This window comes from Centroberyx affinis, unplaced genomic scaffold (genome assembly GCF_046629955.1).
Source record: "Centroberyx affinis isolate AG114_WGS23_722 - 3 ecotype Tasmania unplaced genomic scaffold, CSIRO-AGI_Caff_v1 ptg000249l_1, whole genome shotgun sequence".
Classification (NCBI taxonomy): Eukaryota; Metazoa; Chordata; class Actinopteri; order Beryciformes; family Berycidae; genus Centroberyx; species Centroberyx affinis.
In genome coordinates, this window is record NW_027278932.1 from 91,014 (window position 1) to 113,126 (window position 22,113).

General features: G+C 42.1%; 1 protein-coding gene across 1 annotated transcript; it reads right to left on the bottom strand.

Moving 5' to 3' along the window:
* Positions 1–596: 596 nt before the first annotated feature.
* On the bottom strand, positions 597–19,386 carry c2cd3 (C2 domain containing 3 centriole elongation regulator). The gene is made up of 33 exons (XM_071544512.1): positions 19,240–19,386; positions 17,953–18,222; positions 17,699–17,856; positions 17,264–17,439; positions 16,972–17,138; positions 16,745–16,877; positions 16,487–16,642; positions 16,202–16,349; positions 15,911–16,047; positions 15,143–15,346; positions 14,930–15,045; positions 14,676–14,794; positions 13,799–13,930; positions 13,258–13,701; positions 12,970–13,121; positions 11,799–12,042; positions 10,937–11,120; positions 10,662–10,845; positions 10,256–10,428; positions 10,032–10,167; positions 8,791–9,059; positions 7,708–7,788; positions 6,996–7,610; positions 6,539–6,883; positions 6,313–6,451; positions 6,147–6,211; positions 5,851–6,056; positions 5,598–5,728; positions 5,325–5,474; positions 5,025–5,215; positions 3,041–3,899; positions 2,817–2,925; positions 597–845 (listed from the first exon to the last, which is right to left on the bottom strand). The coding sequence occupies exons 1-33, from the start codon at positions 19,289–19,291 to the stop codon at positions 708–710; spliced, it is 6,783 nt and encodes a 2,260-aa protein (XP_071400613.1). The 5' UTR covers positions 19,292–19,386; the 3' UTR covers positions 597–707.
* Positions 19,387–22,113: the final 2,727 nt, after the last annotated feature.

Below are 22,113 nucleotides of genomic sequence, written 5' to 3' on the forward strand. Positions count from 1 at the left end.
ATAGGAAAAACAAATGACGTGATGCTGAGAAGCGGTACAGACAGCCGCAGCTCGAGGCACGTTGTGGGTGTACCTGCATTTGTTTACCATCGACAGACGAAAACGATGATAGACATTAATGTTATTAAAACGATACTAACATGTAGCCCACACAATAAAGTAGGCCATCACCAAAACTACTGCCAAACAGCCAAAACTTAGACTTGAAAACATTAAACATGGGGCATGTTTACTTGAGCTTTATTTCATATTAGTGCTGATGGTCCTGAGCCAGAAAAAGTACCCATGTCCCCATCAAATCATCCAGGAGTGTTGCTTGATGATTTAAGAGATTAGTTTGTTTTGAGTTATTGCAGACATGTTCAAGCACACAAATCAGATCTCAGCTATCCAAGATCACAGAAATAACACGTGAATTACATTCTGCAGTGGGTTTTTAGTTTAAACCAAAAAAATGAATGGACCACAGATGTAATACCAGCTACCAATAAAGTCAAAGCATATCCTTTTAAGAGGTAAGTAATCTGTATGCACAACATACAAAAAGGCATCCATTATTGTAAATACATAGCAAATATTTATTTATAAAAGTACAAAATGTTACACTTAATTGACATAATCTTTTCATAATCTGAAGCCACTAAGCAATAAACACAATTGCATGTGATCATTAACTGCCAACCAGTCAATACAAGTCTAACAAAGAGCTAATGATCGTCATTAAAATGAGCTGCAAATATTTTGGCTATTCTTGCAGTCTCTTTCTTCATGGATGCGGCTGATATATCGGGCCTCTGTCGAGGAGCTCGTCGATAGGGAATGCTGTGCATCACAGAGCGAGATCCCTAGGAAGAACAAACACAAATACAACACAATTACATTATTTAACATTTGAAATCATGCCAGCAAATGGTCTCCTAAAGCAGCATATGAGGAGGCCTTTACTGCAGTTGTGACACTGATACTCGATTGAAAAAGAGAGAATACATACTCACTGTATGATCAAATATTGACTCAAAACAAACAAGCATGCTGTTCAGTCAAATGAAACTTAATTCGGTGTTGAAGGTGTGTGGTAACGCATTAGTCATCTCTCAAACGGAGCAAGCCTTTCTTTGGCAAATGTATAGAAATACGAGTAATCACAATAGGTTCTGGAACAGGCTTGCCACGTGTTAGTCTGCAGTACATGGAGTACAATCTTGAAATCAACAACGAGTGACTAGCTTGAACCGGTTCTTCAAAAGGTCCTGCAAACTATGTTCCCAGCAAAGCCGCCACCCACCTCTAACTACATGACCTACGGCTGTATCTCCACAAACCTTCCTGAAATAGGATCCAGCAATGCCGGCGTGACGCAGGCATGCCTTCCATCTCTACAGCTGACAAGGTGTTACCCAGTTGAACTGTACTATGGACTATTCTCAGAAAGAAAAAAAAAATGGAAACCATAAGTGATGTTACTGTGCTTCCTCAATTTTGCAGCATATTGATAAATTCATTTTTAAAATTCTTTTTGCTTCCCCCTCCACAGGTAGATCGAAGTACAGGTTCAACTACAGAACAGAGAAGGTAAGGATTCAGCTGCTCAAACACGCTTCAGCAGAGCGAACGTTTGCCATCATGGCATCAACCAACCTTGAAGCCAAGCCTTCTAGCTGAAGGATGGTGTCCCGACTTGCTACACCACCCTGCTGCCACACAACGTTTTCACTTTTATTTCTTCATACCACTACCCTATGTTTAACTCATGACACACTGTCAAAAACCACTCCCAAAAAAGTCACACCCCTTTGTAAGAGTCTGGCTATACTCTGCTACAGTTTGGGGTCAGCAGGAAATGCCACCGACCAGGGCCTCCTCTGTTAAGTCCGGGGTTAATACTCGGGGCACAAGAGGCTGTTTACCTCTGGCAATAAAATGCCACCTCAGACCTTTACTTACATCACAGCAGTGTCCTTAAATAGAGGGTACTGGCTAAGGCTGGACCAGAAGGTGAGAAATGGAAAGCACAATTCACATTATTCCTTTGATCTTAAGACAGTTCAATTATTTTGTGAACTCAAATCCTTTCCTAAAACAAAAGTTCACAGACACAAAGCTCTATTATGTGAAGTAACAGAAAGACAAGACAACACAAAACCGGAGCTGCTCCATTAACACTGAATTAGAGACTTGACTGTGGGTAGACTGATTTTTTTTTTTACATACAAATACAAACAGATATGAACCAGAAAATGTTCCCATGATCCTAGAATATCACCCTGAGCAGTCTTATAGTATACACAAAGTCTGACTCTAATTCACTACTAATGAAGAAGCTCTTCTGTCTATCCAAGATCAAAGGAATTTCCTTTCAACATTACTAGGCATGGCACAGATTTAAAATGATTGCATAAGTCAGATTCTGTTAGTGGGCCTCCACATGTTTACGCAGCACAAATGAGAGTTAAGTTACACTGAACTCAAGAATAGTGACACTGCGTACCAACTTGACTGGCCGCTGTTCAACATGCATCAAGTGAGGCGTAACGGTACAAAGTGACCTACTAATAACGGCTTTGCATGGCAGTTGGTTCTGATGCCAACCAACTGCAAATTCCTCTCAGATCGCTGCCTCATTAGTCATTAAAAGCTCTGAGAAACGGATACAAACAAGGAATTAATTTAATGTAAAAACTAGCTCAAAGGATTTATACCAACATATTCAGTTACACAGTGACAGGGGAATGAAATGTGTGTGTGTGTGTGTGTGTGTGTGTGTGTGTGTGTGTGTGTGTGTGTGGCCAGAAGTGGGTTTGGTGATAAATACTCACTGGGTCACTGGAGGGCTGAGAAAAAGCAGGAGCTAAACGTAGGACTCTCATAGATGCCTCCAGTTGGTGAGAGGGGAGGAAGAAATTGGGGACCTCCAGGGGAACCAAGCTTAATATAGAGTGTTAAAAAAAAATTCTGAGCTCAAAAGCAAACACTGAATTAATAAGAACAAACCCTGATGTGACAGACAGGCGAGACAACATCAAACACTGATGAAGGATACGGTTTGGACTGTGTGTCCTGGTTATGCAGGGAACATGAAGTGTCCGTGATCGTGGCATGCTGCGGGTTGGGTGATAAGATCGGAGACTCGTTTTCGGAGTGAGCAGTACTGTCGCCCGACCCCTTGCAGGTGCTGTTGGGCTCTTTTGCCGCTTGTCCCTCATCTAGAGCTTGTTCCGTCCGCTCGCCGTCTCTCTCTGTGTCCGAAACGTCTCCTACTGATCCATTAGATCGGTAAGAGTCAAAGTATTCGCTTTCCTCTAGACTGGTATATCTGTGTTCTCCACTAGGGCTCTGATCTTGCAGATTACCGGTGTGTGATCTTAAACGCCTGTTCCCCTCTTCTTCTTCTTCTTGGGTTAGTTCAGGGTAACGGCTGGCCGGCGGCTCCTCTGGCGCCTCCAAGCTCTCCTGAGAAACCAGGTCTGGGTCTGACAGGACGCTGGTCCAGGGGCTGGTTTTGTCTGTTAGAGATGTCACCTCATTTAGATGCCTAGGCTTCACCACAACCTCGTCGTAATCTTCATCATCGTCATCTTCTTCGTCATCAGCTTCCTCGTCCTTTCTGCAAACGGTTCCTTCCCCCTCTTCATCCTCGGACACAGCGGCGGCTCTGTGCTGGTGGCGGTACTCTTCCTCCTCGGCCTGGGAGTCCGTATGGTCCTCAGACATGCTGGGCAGCGGTGAGGGCAGAGGAGATACGTTTTCTAGAGGAGAGTCTGAAGCTCTGTGTGGACTTGAGATACTCCCAGGGAAAGTGTCACAGTTCATGGGTAGGGGGTTGTCGTCTCTAATGGGGGGAGTTGGTGAGCTGCTCTGGGGGTTAGAGGCTATCGTCTCCAGGTGGTGTCCCTCTAGGCCTAGATGAAGTGAACAGTGAAGAGTTAAAGCAGCATTTCTCTTTAGTAAAACATGCTTATTTTTTTGGTTACTATCTGATCCTAGGTTAAAAGTTATCATACACCAATGTAATCACAGTGTCCAAAATTAACTTTCTGGCTCACCTACGAAGCTCCAGTAAACTAAAAAAAACATTACCTGCCAAAATAATTCATATACATTTTTCATAGAAACATGTTATCTTATCTGTTTTCAGGGCTATTTTCAGGTACTGTGTGAGCAGATTTAGCATTTTAAATTGAAACTTGCTCACTAATTTATACAATGGATCTATTTTTGCCGGACCTCCGAGCGGCAATATGCCAGTGCAAAGACTGGCATATTGCCCCTGTTTACCACTGGATTCCACTGGACACTACTGTCACTGTAGGTACGGACAAGTAGTTAATCCTATATAAATTAATTGCAATGAGTCTACTATATGTGTAGATTCAGAGCACTCCAATCCATTTTCCATGCCACAGCGGCTGTTTTAGGGCACAGGATATTAACGAAGAGCCTGAAAATGTTTCCCTATGTCTCACTGACTTTCAATAGGGAGGAAGTATCTTCTGGAACCTACATGACAAGAGGGTCCAGTAGCATTTATGGAAAGGAAGTCATGGGTAAAATTTTTCAGTTCCTGACAGACATGTTCTTCACAGGCTGCATTCACTGCCCAGCTTAACTAGGCTGGTCTAGTTTAACTTGTTTGTCTTGGTCTTCATTTTTTCTTGTTGCCTCACACCTGGTATGTGTCACCAAATGTGAATAATGTTATGTTCCAAGAAACTTTGTGCTCGGCAATAGGGAAATAGAAGTTCAGATGCTATCACCTTGTGTAGAGCTGCGTAACAAGCAGCCAGTCAGGAACCAGTTTCTTACAGAGCCACTGCTTTGATTTGATTGGCTCATGGTCAGAGTGTACAGTGGTCAGTAGGGACAAAGAATGTATATAACCAAAACATTCAAATGTTATCTTCTCAAAAAGTTACCAGCCAGTGTGGCAGGTGAATTTTACCAGGATTTGGCACTTGGTGGGTGTCATTTCGGACCCTGTTATCAGTGACAATAATTGGGAGGACCCCCTTGGGAGAGGAGCTCACCATTAATGAGAGTGTTGACCTCTCCGACCAGCTGGTTGGACTTGAGAAGAAGCTGGCATGTGTCTGTCTCCCAGTCCCGGTGTTCCTCTTGCTTGGCGTGACCGCTCTGCTCACTCATAGATGGGAATGTGGGAGTTGAAAGCTTACGGCTGAAGTATCTCTGGATGTTGTCAAGCTCGCTTAGATTTTTCCTGGAAACATAAGAAAAGTCAAAGCACAGGTTTATTGTCAGTCTTTGAACAGCAAACAGTTTCCAAAGCCATGATGTCAGCCGACTGTCTATTTTTTGAGGACTAATACCTGAGAGCTGAGAACAAAACTGAGCTGGAAGGATGGATATCACCGGCACTGCTGTTACAGACAGAATGAGCTGCTGTTTGCTCCTGTAGAGTCTGGTGGTAAAGACGTACATTGTCCATGTGCTCACAATGACGGTCACTCTCACTGGGCCTGGGACAACTGTAAACATTACAAATAAATACAGTAGTGGTTATGCAAGATCATTTAAGTATGTGCATACATATTTTAAATAACACCTAAATGAAAATGTGTGAATAACACCGTTTTAGAAACCTTTCAGAGAATAGCCTCTCGGTCTGGTCAGGTGATGTGATCTTCTGCTCAGGGTAGCGACTGATGTGAGAAGGGAAGCTGCTGTATGTGGCTGTGGTATGGTAGCTGAGAGGGAGGGCTTGGAATAAAGCCTGTTAATGAAACACATTCACTGTTATATCCTAAAACATGAGACACTGTTTTCTGTGATAACTTCGGTTGTTCCAAATTAGATAGGTAAGGACAACATGGCATATAGGAATACAGTTCTCACCGGTGAGTTTTTGGAGGCCTCTTGATTCACAGCTTTTCTCTGCCCCCGGAGCTCCTGAACCCCCTTCAGGGGAGAGATGGATACTTTGAGCTGGCCCTGACACTGGCTACTGAAGTCTGTGATGTTGTACCAGCCACACACTGACTGGAACCCAGACAGCAAGGGGGACAGGTCTACAGAGGCAAACCCAATCACCCTCTCCATGTCTAAAGGAACAAAACAACACAAAAAACTAAGAAATGTATCAAATAAAATCAACAAAACATTCATCATAAAGTGAAACTCCATCACTGTACCTCCTTTGTGCCAGACTTTGAACACAAGAGATTGTTGTGGATCTACCAGTAGCTGCTTTGAAAGCCTGTAATTTTAAAACAATACATCAGACTGACAATGTTTAATAACCATCGGTAGCTAATTTGTATTGAATGATTTCAGCTCTTGTCTGTGACATGACACTACCTGCACTCCTGGTGGTGGTCCCACACGGGGCAGTCAGTGTTGTCTATGACTGCAGTGGAGACTGGTTCAGCAGAGTCAGCGGTGATATAGGACACACAGCAGCAGGGCATCGCTGCATTGCGCTCAGCTAGAGGACAGCCTGACAGAGAAGGATGACACACACATCAGATTATTGCACGTACACAAGGAGCAGGAAAGAAGCATAGATTTCAGGTCACAAGCTCACCTTTCAGACTAAGGTGCATGGCCCTGTCCACTGTGATGGTCACAGGGAAGGACTCCTCCGCGCTCATCTCTGTGCGCTGCAAATCTGCAAGGTCTGGACCCGTGGAGGATTTGTTCTCGTGTCTGCTTTGTGTGCATAATTGTTTGGATGTGGTGGTGGGTGAGGGGCCTCGATCTACTGCCTCTTCCTCTCCTGATAAGAGCTCGCCCTGGCTGTCGACGTCCACCTGGTCATCAGCTCCAGCAGAGGGCCCCCCAGGGAGACAACCTGTGCTCAGGGTGATGTGCACCCTGAGGGCCGCACCATGCAGATCTGTTGCTGAGCGTCTGAACAGCGGGTACACTCCTGTGAGAACAAAAACACAACTGTAGTTGACCTCAAATACAGTAACACAGCCATGATTTTACTAAAGCAATAATAATCAATTCATTTTTTTATGTAATTAATCATTTCATACCACTGAGAGTCAGCTTGTGCTTGGGCCTCTTGGCAAGAGAGGACAGATCGACAAACGCTGACCCCACCAGTCGGTCCGTGTCATGAGGCCTCCGCGTCTTGTCCTTCCTAAAGGCAACCCACACCTGAATCTCTAACCTCTCCTCTCTAAGATACCACATCAATGGCTGGCTGCTCCAGAGCTTCACAGTCCTAGTGCTTTGGAAAGCTACTGTGGCCTGGCCCTCCTCCCCACCCTCCTCTGCTGAAGGGTGTTTCATCTGGGAGCAGAAGGCCTCTTGGTCGTAGAACTTGTATCTGAAGTAGCAGTAGGTGGAGCGCTGCAGCTCACTGTGGCCCGGCAGGAGCAGGCAGTGGACAGGTATCCATGCTCTGGGCATGGAAAACGTCAGAGACATTGTCCTCGTGCTCTCCTCCCAGGCCTCTTCATCATCCTGCCGTTCATAGTCTTTCTGGCCCATTTCCCAACCCAAGCCTTGGGCAGCTTTAATGACCCTTTCCTTATCTGCATGGTGGGCAAAGTTGATAGAGATCTCGAGGCCCCCGACCAAGACGTGATGGTCATGAGACAGACCCAGGTCCTGAGGTACATACACTCCAAACCAGCCAGAAATACCTTGGAGTTTAGAGAAGGTAGACAGTGAGTGCATGCTGACTGTGTGATCAAGGGAAATCTCTATTCTAGTCACACCATCAGTAGAAGTGCAACATACCTGTTCTTTTATGGATGAGATCAGCCAAAGGAATTTTCACTGTGCCCAGCATTGTGTCCTTAGATTTAGGAGTGTCCATCGCTATGATAAATAGCACAAAACAAATGAGTAAATTACAGATAGATATTGTAGATATTACATATAGATATTTCATCAGTAAATTGAGGATGTTTCTGAATTGCAATCTTTTAAACCAAGCATAAAGAAAAGGATAGCCTGGAAACTACAAACCAAAACATAAAACATGTTATGTTTTTTTTTTCCATTCTTAAACTGATTTGAGTTAACAATATACAGTAGAGTCAACTGAGCATGCGGATGTAATGTGAAGTTGTAAAAAGTCTGTTTAATGTTGTTTGCAATGCTTGAAATCCGTGTAAATGACAGGTGTATTTTGAAGACCACTGGGTTACAAAAAAAAAGAAAAAAAAAGAAAAAAACTAGCACACTTCCCCATTTCCTGGAACAACCCAAACAGTATTTGTGACAATGCTATCCCCCAGCTAAAAACCAGAGAGGTTAAACTCATTTGCAATCCAGATGTACATCCTGGACTTTGTTGTGAATAACTGGTAGACCGACTTTGTTAACTCATACGTGTTCACCTCAATTTGTCCATTCAAATGACAACCTGGTTGTAGTTTGCATATCTGTGACTTTACTGCATCTGCAGATCCTTTTGAAGTTGTTTTGTGCTACTACTGCACACCACACTATTTTGACCAGCTACACCAATGCTGCTACACTGGGACAATCTGCTTTGAATATATACTTGTAGTACAGTATGTTTATGGTTAGTCTACTGTCAAGCAGTGTGTCTTCTCTGAACTGTGTATGATGTCCTGTTACATTTTGTCCTGTACCTATAGGTAGTATGTCAGTCCTGTACTGTATAACTGTCTTATGTGTCAGTACCAATCGACCAAGTCAAATTACTTGTCCATGAAAAAATTTGGAAAAAATGGTCATTGGGCACAGAAATAATGTCCTGCTGAAATTTATATTTTAATATTTTTCTTATTTTGATATTGTGGCAAATGGTGTCACCATCGCCCAAGATATAAGCTCACTTAAAGTGCAGACCTTTGCGACTGTCTCTGTTCCAGATGGTGAAGACAGCTGAGGCCTCCTCCAGCAGCTCGGCCAGGCTGCAGGTCTCTCCGCTGCTCCTCTGAACCTGCAGATCGCAGGGAACCTCCATGTGGTGGTCGAACTCCGGGCAGAAGGTCCTGGCGGCTACGCGGGTGCACCTCCTCTCACTCTCAGGCAAGAAGGAGAGCTGGACTGTAACGTACGCGTTCACTCCGACTTCAGCATAGTACTGGAACCTTTCGTCTTGCTCTGACAATAACCTGCAAGAGAGAGTCAGAAGCAAAATAGCAAACTGGCAAAAGTCAGGGCAGTGTTTATAAGCATTAGAAAACACCTTCAATTACAATATTCTTACACTGTAATCCATAAGGAAGCAATGAGAAAAATATGGAGAAGTACAATCCTATTCATAATAATTTCAATTACTTTTTAAAACTTTCTAACCCAATTTTGGACTTTCCCAATAGTATTTTTCATGGATTTTGGTTTTTAATGTTTTTTCTTTACACTCAAAAAGTCAAATATCATTAGGGGTGGAACAGCCAACCAGGTGATTAACCTACCAAAAAGGTGATTTGTAAATATCAGTTCTATTCTGGTGATAAATGTACCTATGCCAGGACTTTACACAGCCATTAGTATCATTACTTCCTGCTCACTGCTGCCTGTAAGCAAAATGAATGGGATTTACTGCTTTGCTTGTTTGGGACAGAACACGGAAATACATTTTCACCGCTGCAAAAATAAATCTGAACACATCTATTAGTTGCAGTTCTTATTTACTTATTAACATTTATTCACAGAAGTTATGGAGATAATTATGGCTACAGCTTGTTAGCTTGTATGAGGTTTATAGTGATATAGCTACCGAGCTGGCTGCATACAGCTCACCTAACTTCGTCAAACAATTTGTCACAGCTTGAATAATTATTACTTTCAGTAGTGTATCAAACAGTCACATACTACTACATCTAACAGTTTTACTAGCTGTGAAAATTACAGCAGGCAAAAGGAGCAAGTGAATTAGCCATTACTCTCCAGTTTTCAAAGCATTAGCATGAATAAACTGTTTGTAATTAGGGGCCTGTGTGCGTCACAAACCATAGATTGCATATCAGCCGTGATTTCTTTGACATGCACTGTTCCACCCTTGGTAGTCATGCAACTTATCGTATACTAGTAAATGTTAAAGACAGGCTAGAAACTGTTATCAGACAGTGGGAGTGATGTACCTTGCTGCTGCTTGCAGACCAGACGCTCGATGCAGCTGAACCACCAGAGTCACAACACGAGCAGCAACCCCCCTGCCCATCTGTCCTTCAGGTCTCAGGGGCCGGTGCTTGTACTGAATGCACACATCTAACAAGCCTAAGGAATGACACAGAAGTTTCAAAACATTACATCTGCTATGTGTTTATTTTACACTGTTGTGTTTAGTGTGTGTATGTGTGTGTACCTGAGGGCTGAGGCTGATACGCTGTGGGACCGTCAGTCCTGGGCAGCAGGGGCAGGGAGAACAGCTGAGCCTCATTAGGTTGCTGTCGCTGCATGGTCACCATGGCACACAGCTTTGACAGCGGAAGCATTCCTTTGGCCACAAGCTGATCTCGGACATTTGGATAGTAATATCTGCAAAGACGTATTAATCAAGTTTATGAAACCAGTAAGAATTCAGCCAGAAGTTCTGATATAAGTTTTCACCTTCAAAGTCATTCATCACTTTTTTCCATCTCTGTTAAAGGTAATGGTTAGGCACAAAGCCTCTGAGGAGGTCAAGGATTGGGGTAAAGTAAATTTCAGGTTTATAATCAACATTTCAAGTTCCAGTTTTGCAGCTGAGCCAGACAGTAACAACCACTGACCTGCACCACACTTCAAACTGGACCCCCCCTCCACTGGTCAGGCCTTGACTTGAAAGAGAGCTGAGCAGCAGCCTCTGGACAGGAACTCCTTCAGGAGCCAACAGCACATGGGTCTCACTATGGCCAAACATCGGGTCAGGGACACAGAGAGTGGTGGTAGTACGAAACTGCTTTAGGTTCACAGCTGTTGGGGGTAAGATATGGGTTAGAACAAGGCAGAGGAAACACAATAAAGAATTCTCAAGTTTTTTTTCCACTGAAATGGACTGCCTTACTACTCTCTATAAGGTTTGGGTCCAGATCTGCATCAGGGTCGCCTTCCTGAGAGGGGAAGGTGTACTGGATGTAGCAGTCAGCCTCTCCCCAGACTGTGGACTGCAGTGGCGTCAGCCCGTTCACCTTCTCCACTCTTATAACAAACAGATGCTCTCTCATAGCCTCCTCTGGTGCTGCACTCACCTGAGGGATAGACGAGATAGTGAAACATGGTGAAATGGACCTGGTGACCTTCTGAACACAGGCAGGGTGTATTCTTGTCTATGTCTACTCATAAAGGGAAAAACATGCGTTGCGGTTGGCAGCTTTTGTCTATGAGAAAGGCGTGACATTCTTTGGGTGGCGGTGCACACAAACGTATGTTTTAAATAAAGAAATGTAAACTTGGTGGGCAGAGTAAGAGAGAGATGATGGATGGAGTCTGAAATTCAAACTTTGAAATGATATTTGTATTGGGAGAGCCATTGCTGATTTTGTTTAATAGCACTTCCATTAGTCTATGAACTTATTGAGCAAGATCATAAGTCATAAAAAAGGCAGGGGCATACACTTCACACACTGACACACCCTATCTAAACATCTAGATAATTACACTGAATTGTACCTAGTTTGCCTGGTAGCTTACTTGTACAGTTCAAATGGAGTAGGGTTCATTTTGACAGTTGGAAATTAATTATACATCATTATCTAGTAAAATTTGGTGGCGGTAAATGTTGTTCCCCACCTATTTCCCATTGATAGGTATGGAGGTTTTTCTTATGCGCTGTGTTACTACCTGTAAACATTTAGTTGTATGTCTGACATTAACATGGAAATAAAAAAAAATGCTGCAAGCCTAATGTAGCAGAAATCCCCACTGACCTTTGTTTGTGAATGCGGCTGGTGATCAAGCAGGTGGACCGGTCTCAGAGGATGAGACGCAGAGCCACATTCTTCATCCCTCGTACGCTGGAGGGCAAGTATTTGCTCTGATTGGCCCATAGCCAAAACGACCCTGAGGTTTCCCTTGCAACTACCTGAGAACACATCAATAACTGGCATGTAGCAGTCGACCCCTAAAACAGGGTACTGCGCCTGGAGGAGGAGGTGGGTGATCTTTGCATCCCTGGAGAGAATAAACAAAGAGGTATTCTGTTATTGTACAATACAAAGTTATTGTGAAATTTAAGCAGAATCCCAAACCAAAACCATAGAATAGAATAGAATAGAATAGAATAGAATAGAATAGAATAGAATAGAATAGAATAGAGATTAGCCTCACATGTGGCCTCACTATGGTAGAGTTAATACAACAGACAAGATGCAATAAAAATACCCCAAGATACAGGAACATAACAGAGCTTCCTTAATATTCAGGTTCATATTTACAAAAAACATTGTAATAAGTGCAATTCCTAGTGGAGAATTGCTTAGAGTTTCATGTTAAGAATTCAATAAGTTCATAGCATGTGGGATAAAAGACCTTACAGATACATTCTTTGAGGTGAAGGCGTACTGTAGCGCCTCCCAGAGGGCAGGTTGTCAAATCATCATTCCTATCACATCACATCATTAATAATTAAAAAAGGGATGTCAATTTTCTCTTCTGAACCACAGATATCTCAGTTGTCTTCAACAGTTTTAGTGACCATAAATAAATATGGAAATAAGTTACTTTATAGATCATGTTTGATTGTTAATGTCTTAATCATGTATTTATTCATTTATGCTCAATGTTATTTATGTTTTTATTTCTGGATTTTCTGGATTTTCTTATTTAAGATTTATTTATATATTAATAGATTTATTTATTAATTTATTTCTAATTATGGTTGAATCTGTCCTCCATACTCATGGCCCCATGGTTGCCATACCAATTTGAAATGTTAAAAGTTGTTATATGTTAAATGTTAAACCCTTTCCAATGAGGCTTTTGTACAAAAGCGCTAAAAAATATCTTGGTTTGCAGCAATACCATTTAGCCCCATCAGAGGATGCTAATGTAGCACAGTATTTTTAAGACATATCATTTGCTGTCATGATAACTACTCACCTAAACGACATGTAGAACTGGTGAAGAGGTAATTTAACGAGGCCGAGGAGTCGATCCTGCCCCGAGCTTCCTGTCCTCTGCCACACCTCGATCACCATCATGTTATTCTTCATCCTCTCCAGCAGCTTAGTTGTTAAGGCCACGGGTGTTACCTGACAAATGGGAAAAAATATATAATTTGGCTCAGTAGATTATTTAACAACCACATGAGAGAATCTTGCAGCCTTTGTAGCCTGCAATTCAAATGTAACCATTTTTTTATTTATGGGACTAATTTTTTTAGCTAACCTGAGCAAAGTTGAAAGAAGGGTTTGCCTGACCCCAGCTGATGACAGATCTCGCAGTCTCATCGGACCAAAAGAGCTTACAGTTCAAGTAGACGTTTGGAGCCTGCATGGGCCCACAGTTGAAATTCTTTCCATCTGGCACCATGAGTAAGGCATGCAGCAGGACCGCAGAGTCCTCCTCCACCTGCTGCCAGGATTTGTGAGGAAATGCGTGGAAGCTGGGATGAGGAGACGGACCTTTTGAGGCCCTCTGGACACTCCACATATCCAGCCTGGAGTCTCCTGCAGAGCCGGCTGGTAACTCCTCTCTGCCAGTGTCAGCATGCTGAGATCTGGAGCTGGGCTCTCTCTGTGGACTGGATATGATCCGTGAAGGCGATGCAACACTGCCAGCCAGACTGGCTGATGAGAAATCCTTGTTGTCTGCAGCAAGTTCTAGTGACACCTGAAAAACACAATTCAATAAATATTCCTCCTATGATAGCCAATTGGGTAACCAATATTGGGCTTGGCAACATAAATGTCTGGGTAAAATCTATCACCTTGAGAGGGCCAATCTCCTGGGTTTCACGGTTCCCTTCCAGACTCTGTACAGGTAAGACAACAGACTGGCTCAGCTGCTCCCTCTGCAGCAGACAACGCAGTGGGTGAACCGCCTCACCAACGGGAACAGGCTGCAACAACAGAAGTTCAAGTTCAAGTTCAAGTTCATTTCCTTCCTTTGTCATGTACCTTATGCTGATTGAGTTTTAATGACTAGATTTGTGTTTGAAAGCTTACCATGGAAGGAAGATATTATATTTACTAATTTAACCTTTTTTTCACCAGTCATTGAGGCAGAGCTTAATTTTCAGAGGAGCCAGGTTACATAGCAAATAGAATAACACACTAAAATACCAGCCAATGCTGAACAATAATCCAACTTGCTGTTACACCCAAAGACATCATTCCTATCACTTAAATTTTAAGTTAAATTGACGTCTTGACCCGAGTCCAGCCTCTACCTCTGTTCATTTCATAGTTATGGCTAAAAATCAACAACCGTGTAATGGCATAAACCCCAGATCACCACCAAAAACTATCCTGCTGACAGACAAACTAACAAGGAGAAAAACATAACTTTTTTGTCAGAGGTAATGATCCAACTTAACCAGTACATCAAGTTCCAAAAAGAAAAACGTCAGATCATTTCAGGTTTTTGGGGCACAGTGTCTGAAAGGAGTCTTTTCCCAGATCAGAGTTAACATGTGATGCCAATATTAAAACCTGGGGTACACCTTTGTATCTTTTGTCTATGCTTAGAAACTCAGAGCGAAAGTCACCCACCATTACACACTGGCACCGATCAGACAAGTAGTTTTTAAACCAATACTGCTTTTAATACTGTATTATTTCAAGCCTTGTGTCTACCCCATGTACCTTCTTTTGGTCGCTCTTCTGGGAGTAAATCCTGAAAACGAGGTCAGTTCCCCACCACTGTTGAATTGCTGCTCCACTGAAGTGGACAGGAAACACACAGCGCTGACTGAACTTCACCACTTAAAACACAGAAGAGAGTACTTCAGATACCTTAATGAAACTTTACCAAAGGCCAGCTCATATCTTTCAGGGCAAAACCACAGATTTTTACTCTAACAGGTTTCATGAAAGCTGCCTATCTGAACACATCATACCTTCTCCTGTGACTTTACTGGAGACGGCTCTGGTCACCTCTCTTGCTGCGACCTGACTACGATCATGTCGACTGGAACTGGACACCACAGGGAACACGTACTCCACAAAATACGAGCTACAAAAAGAGAGGAGATGTCACAGGCTCTTGTTACTCAAAATAATGATCTTTTCTTTTTAAATGAGATCAAAATAATTCAAAATGTTTTGCCTACCATTTCTTGGCGGTTAATGGTCGAGGAGGTTTCCCTTTACCAGAGGTCTTTCTGGGTGTGGCGGTGGTGCTGCCTGTCGGTACAGTCAGGGAGTGAATGGTCACTCTTGCCAGTCGGATCCCACCAAGCGCAGTCAGCTGCTCCGCATTCAAGCCAGGAAGAATATCACTGTCGTCTGGAGTCCGCTGATGCTCTGACTTTGGGCTAGAGAGAACCACAATACCTTGACCCAATACCACATTTTCATGACTAAACTACTTAAGTGTAATGTAAAGCAACCTTTACAAATGCTATGACACTGAATATTTGTTTTGTTTGAGAGACTCACAGTAACTGCATATCAGTTGCATTTTAGCCTGCTAATTTTTGGATCTTAACATTTTTCCAATTTTGCAAAAACATTTTGAGTCCTGGAAAACAAATGTTCAAATTCCATAACTTTTCCAGAATTTCAATGACCATTGGAAACTAGAAAAATGGGAAAACAATTTTGCACACTGCAAATAAAAGGCTAGGACAAAAAAAATATTTAGCCTTTTATTTGTAGTGTGCAGAATTATTTTCCCATTTTTCTAGTTTACAATACTTTGATTCTTGCACTTGTGTTACAATTGACCTTCATCTGAATGCAATCAGCATTTTTACTTTTTTTCTGTTTATCATGAGCATTGGAACCCTGTTTATTAGTTGTTTTTCAACAATACTGTCCAATGAAGTTTACAATTTATCAGGTTTATCTAATGACGATAAAATTTGAGAATAACTTACTCTCTAACACTCTTGGGTCCAGATTGTCTCAGTTGTTTCTCAGCCCCACCTTGGCAGCTCTTTTTCTGTTGACTTTTGCTACTGGATATTGTCCTCTCAACCTCCACCTCAGTGTCATCTGGTCTGACATCTGACATCTGAAAGACAAGTAAAAAATAAATGGTTTACAAGAACAACTCGGGGAAAATCACTACTGATGGGTTGCTATGATACAAGTCAGCTGATATTGATATCACACATAAAAGCAACAAGTGGTTTTCTCTGACAATCATAATGAAACCATCTACTCACAGGGGTTTTGTAGAACAAATTCTCCAATAAGCTCTGATCATATTGCGGGTCATTGAGCTCACTATCCCCACACACACTGCTATGTCCAGACAGAGATTCGGGGGAGGAGCCTTCTCCATCCCAGAGAGGTAGAGGAGATGTGTTTAATCTAAAAAAAAAAAAAAAAAAAAAAAAAGGAGGAGAGAATGGACATGGGGAAAAACACACACAGAACAATTCTTCTTATTCACACTGGCTATATTTGCTGTGAAGTTTGGAAGCAAATGCTGAATCACACATAGCTACCTGCCAAGTAGCAGATCCACAGCCCTGTTCTCCATGTCAGCGGGACGGTCTGGGCTGAGGCAGTCTGACACTGCAGCAGCATGATGAGAGTGCTGGAGGCTTGAGTCAGCATGCAGAATATTTTGTAGCAACGTCCCACAGGGAGGAGGAGATGGCCTGGAGACACAGGAATATAAGACTTAGAGAAAGTGTTCTCTGTGTAAGTGTAGATATAAATAAAACTTTTTTTTTTCTGCCATTCTCTCTTGAAACACTAACTTGGAGGATGGCAGGATGTTATCCTTTGGGAGAGGGAGAGGGGTGTCTTTCAGAGCCGGGGCAGAATCCAGGTCACATTTCAAAGCTGACACCACCATGGCATTTCTAAGCTTGCTGCCACGCTCTAAAATAACTGAGAAGACAAGAGAAAATGTCATTATATTGTTAAAACAGTCAATTACCTTTGCGATTAAGTACATCTGATGTGCAGCGATGCTGAAACCAACCTGAGAGGATATCATTGGTTGTCTGACCGTCACGAGGTTCCTGTCTTGAGGGATTCACAGCTGTTTGACTATACTGAGATCTGTCTGTTGTTGGCATCTGGTTTTCTAATGACTCTTCCTTGCCTTTGTATGTCTGGGCACTTTGGAAATATAAATGGTCTTTCCCTCTGAAAATATTATATCAAAATATAAAATCATTAAGCTCAGATTTAGACTTCGTACTGTACATTCTCTGCTCTGACAACAAAAAACAGACGTCCGATTATGAACAGAAACAATACAACAACCAAACCTTGGTGTGTTTCCGCTGCTGCTCCCTGACTCTTTCCCACTGCCGGCAGAGAGACGTCTGGGCTGAGAGGGAACCGTCAGTGTGGTGACTTGTGGTACTTCAATACTGATATCTGAGGCAGGAACTGAGCTGCTGCTGTCATAGGCTTCAGTCAGGGGCTCCAAAGTAAGGGACACCTAAGGTGGTAAAAGGCAAATCTATGTAATATAATGTATAATGTAATATTTATCAATATAATAAATATCTGCTAATTAAGATTAAACTGCATACTGGTCGACAAATTAACACCAGCCACCAACCAAATGCTGATTAATTTTTACTGTAGCTGGTAGGTTTGTCTACTTTGCCAGCCAACTATCATTTGGAGGTCCTATTCTATTCTAGAAATGTAGCTGGCTGGTAAATGTGCCTTCAAATTTGCCATTTCCCACTTACCTGTAACTCGCCCAACTTTTCAGATGTTGGAGACACAAGGGTGTAAAACCCACTGATGGACTGTGACAGAGAGAGACGAGAGATCCCAGCCACCTGAGCACGTGCGATCGGCAAATGATCCAGCTTTGTCAGAACTTCCAGCACCAAAGAGCCCATATCTGTTCATGAATGACAGATGTGTTTCAATTTTTAAAAACATGTACAGTATGTTTGCATCATAGCAAATGCAAACATATTTAAGCCTGCTCAGTTACCTGTCAGGTATGAGGTGAACTGCTTTGGACCACAGCGGATGGGGAAGCGAGTTGTGGTCTTGATGGTCTTCTGCGACACCTGTGATCCATCTCGTGGACAAAAATGTGTCCCGTTGGATGATTCTCCCCACCAGCGCAACCTGACAAATGTTGCAGATGGAGGCTTGTGAACCGTCCATAACACTCTGCTTATTGTCACTCGTAGGAAGCATCTCAGCTGGCCCTCGACCAGAGGAGGGAGGCTGGTGGAGGGGGACACATCACTAGGAGCTGCATAAGAGAGTTTTGTTATTATTCATCACAGCAAGGTCAAGACACAAACAGTGCAAACGCAATGTATGTCTAGGACAAAGCTCATCAAATGACGGGACTCAAAAGAATGACAATTTGTTTTTAGTTAATTTACTGGTATGACAAACACTTAATGAAGGCCTATATCAAATACTGTTCACAGTCATAGATCATCCTGCTTTTCCTGCATAGGGGTTCATGCCTCTAAAGCTTTCAAATGCATCACACTGCATACAGGGGAAACATCCACAATAAATCCCTATAACCTAAATTACTCCTTGTACATTCTTTCATTTCCATATCAATGAATAAAATATGCGCCATATTAATGATGTTGGTGATGCAATAACCTCTATGCTAGGTTAATTTTTATTGAGTCAATGTGACTTTAAAGTTTTGTGAGAAAATGTGCTGACACTATTATGTATTTACAAGTGGTGAACATGAACCTACAAGAATCTTACTTTTGTATACTGTTGAGATTAATGAAGCCATAAGTAGTAAAGGTAATCTCAAAACATATGGCACAAGCAAAATGATCTCACAAACAAACGATTAGTATGAATAATGAGTTGTACTGCAAATGGTGTTCGTCTTCATCTTATTAGCTACATATAGAGCGAATGTTAGGATAATGTTGTATTTAAATACGTTTAGCATCATTATGCAAAAGCAAGAAACAGAAAAGCTAAATCTGAAAGCTCCAGGAAGCTGAGCTATAACGTTAACGCTAATATAAACAAGACCACTAACGTTACCTCAACCACTGACTTTACACACTGAAAGCATGAAACTACTGAGCAGGACTAGCACAGAGAAAGGGACGGTGTTCGAGAGAAAGAGGGAGCACCTCAACAACATTAGCATAAGCACAAGACGAGTTAATTAACCTTAGCTAGCATGTCGAGTTAATGTGAGTTTGACAGCTGACGCTAACGCTAACTACCAAACAACTTTAGCTTGCTAACAACGTAAGGTTAGCTGACAACACTTCACCTTTCTTTTTGCTGCTTCCAGCTTTGGCAGACTTCAGTTTTCTGCTCTTCATTCCTCAGCTGTGTAAATATAGATGATAAATGACAGTATGACCAAAAGCAGTGGTTGAATAGTTAGTAGGCATCGTTTTGTAGCATCTCAGTTCACTAATCCATTTAACAGAGCTGTTTGAGTTGCACACAAATGCTGCGCGCAAAACTGTTTCCGAGCAACAACGTCCGATAACTTCTGTCCCGCCTACGCTGCCGCTTCGTTTCACTACGGCATTCTGGGAAATTGAGTTTTTGTGCGGATGGACCATGGCCAGATAAGACATGCATACATACGGTTATAAGTTGTTTCTGCGCCACTGTCACCAGGGCAAATCAATGTAGGCTAAATTCAATGTACTTGGCAATAAGAGTGATTCTGAAATTTATGTCGGATCAACATAAAATCTAATTAAACTCAGGCACTCAGAGAGCACCCCACGCTGAACAATTCTCTAAGTTGCTGTATGCCCAAAGACATAATTCCACCCAAATTTTTAAGTCAATTGACCATGCAAGCATACCCCCAGGACCTGGAAAAAACGGTAATTGTCTAATGGCCATTAGATCAGTTGTTTCTATCCACCAAATCTGTTCATATGTTTTTGACATATCCTACTGACAGACAGACAGATAAACTTATGGGGCGAAAACATAATCTCCTTGCCTGAGATAATGAATGTAGCCTACAGTAAGCTACAGAAAGTGTTTGGACATTTTGGATGACAGTGTCTGTGAGTGTGACAGACGTTTAGTTTTAAATTGATGCTATTTTCAGTTGTGTATAAACTGTAAAATCACCCTAGCTCTGCAATTGAGCTTGAATATCTTTGATGGTTGCTTCTTCCTAGTAATTATCTTCTTGAGCTCTGCAAGGAAATCTATAGAGGGAAACAACCATCAAAGTTCTTCATTTCAACCTTTAAGTTCTGCAACAGAAACAATGAGGCTGGTTTGTTCTCCTTTTACTCCAGTGTGCTTCATATTGCCTCATTCTTATAAACTGAAATATGAAAAGACTTGAAAGAGAACATTATAATAAGATGTAAATTACAATTTTATAGTATTAATCTAAATTATCCGGTGATGGTTATAGGTTATGGGACTGTAGTCAACTAATCAATTCACCGTAGCCTAAGAATTTTTGACCACATATTCAAAATGGCTATTTTACTGAATGAAACTAAAACTGTCCATATAGGGCCAAGGGCTGCTGTTCGTGAATAGTTCCAATATGGCTGAAAAGTTTATTTTTCACTGATCACCCAAGAGCCAAAACAAATAATGTTGTCCAAATAATTACGGCGCTCCCTGTACAGAATATAACCTATTTTATGTAATGACAGATCAAAATACATCACACATCACTTAGAGAGGAATTCAATTCCATCCACCAAAGAACCAACCAACAACAAAAGTATTTCTGAAGGAGTGAAAGTAGTAAGAGTATCAGACACATTTTGATGGATTGAAAAAGTAGTAATTTTACATTCTGTCTTCTTTCTCATCACCAGCAGAGAGCAGCACTGATCTTCCCATTACTGTCACCAAATCAGCACAATGATAGGACTATACTGTATGTATGTAGTGGCTCATAAAACATGGTTAGGAAAAGTCTACTTGATTGCTTGGCTGGAACATAGATTAAAAAGAAGCTTGTTGTACTTCTGCTTTACTTTTGACTGTTGTTGTTCATCTCTTTGTCAGTCTGTTTGTTCATTTTTGTCAGTCAGCATGTACTGACCGGTCTACTTATCTGTCTCACTTAGTGTCCCTATCACAAATAATCAGCTAGTTCTCAAACAAACTCATCAAAACTTCATATTTCACAAGTTAGAAAAGTTTCCAAAATGTTAAGATCTGTAGAATTATCAGTTTTTCCTCATGATCCCATAATTAAAGTCAGCCTCTTTCAATGTGACATACTGTATATATGTATGCGTTCAGGTAGACCTAAGGTATAGTCATGTCACGTGTGCTTTAAATAGAGTCTCTTTGGACAAAGTGGTGGTGAAATCTCTCACGCATAGCAACGAGGACCTCAGCAGCCATGTTTGTTGTGGCGATCATGGCAACACTGGGGGCCAAGGTGTACAGGAGTGGTGCAAGTGAGTCCTTTGAATTCTGGGAAAAGTTAAGTTCCAAGTTTCAAGGTGGACCTGTGAAAAAAAACTTTACAGTTTAAAGTGTCAACAAATACAGAAACGCGTGTGCTCTCTGATTTCTGTGCATTTTATTTTGTTTATGGCTTTGATGGTACAAAAAGTCAATTTGGTTGACATTAGCTTCCAAAAAACTAGGTTTCCAGATGATTTGCATACGATATACATGGAATGGATGCTTTGTTCACTTCAAGATGACTCACAAGAGACAGTTCACTTAGTTTTTTTTAGCAATAGCGGTGTTAGCCACCCCATATTCATGTTTGTGATGAGATATTTTGTCCATCAACTCTGAGGGGAACAATCGAGGCCTACTGTTGCACTATGTATGCAGCCAGGACCATGCAGTATCCATCCAGTATTATGCAGTATAAAGCCAATTATGTTTTGTGTGTGTATGTGTGTGTGTGTGTGTGTGTGTGGAGTGTGCCTGTCTGTGTACACTGTGATGAGCTGGAGGGAAAACTTACATCCCTGTGGGTAAGCAGAGGTATTATCCCTCTTGACCCCCGGCTCCCCCCCACCCCCCTTCTCACTCTCTCCACTCCTTGTCACTCAAGCAGCAGGCCGCCCCAAAGAATCACATAGAGGCCCCTTGGAGCCTCCAGCCCATGCAGCACATCACATCTCTCACCTCACTCTTCCCTCCTCATTGACAAAGTGAGAAAGCAAGCAGTCTTGTT

Bases quoted from the DNA above. Each gene is read 5' to 3' on its own strand.
- c2cd3 (XM_071544512.1), bottom strand. From the start codon at position 19,291: ATGAAGAGCAGAAAACTGAAGTCTGCCAAAGCTGGAAGCAGCAAAAAG. The intron at 17,139-17,263 runs GTTTGGTTGTTG...TAATATTTTCAG, and splicing joins AGCAGCGGAAACACACCAAG to AGGGAAAGACCATTTATATT. The intron at 7,789-8,790 runs GTCTGCACTTTA...TATTTATCATAG, and splicing joins GAACAGAGACAGTCGCAAAG to CGATGGACACTCCTAAATCT.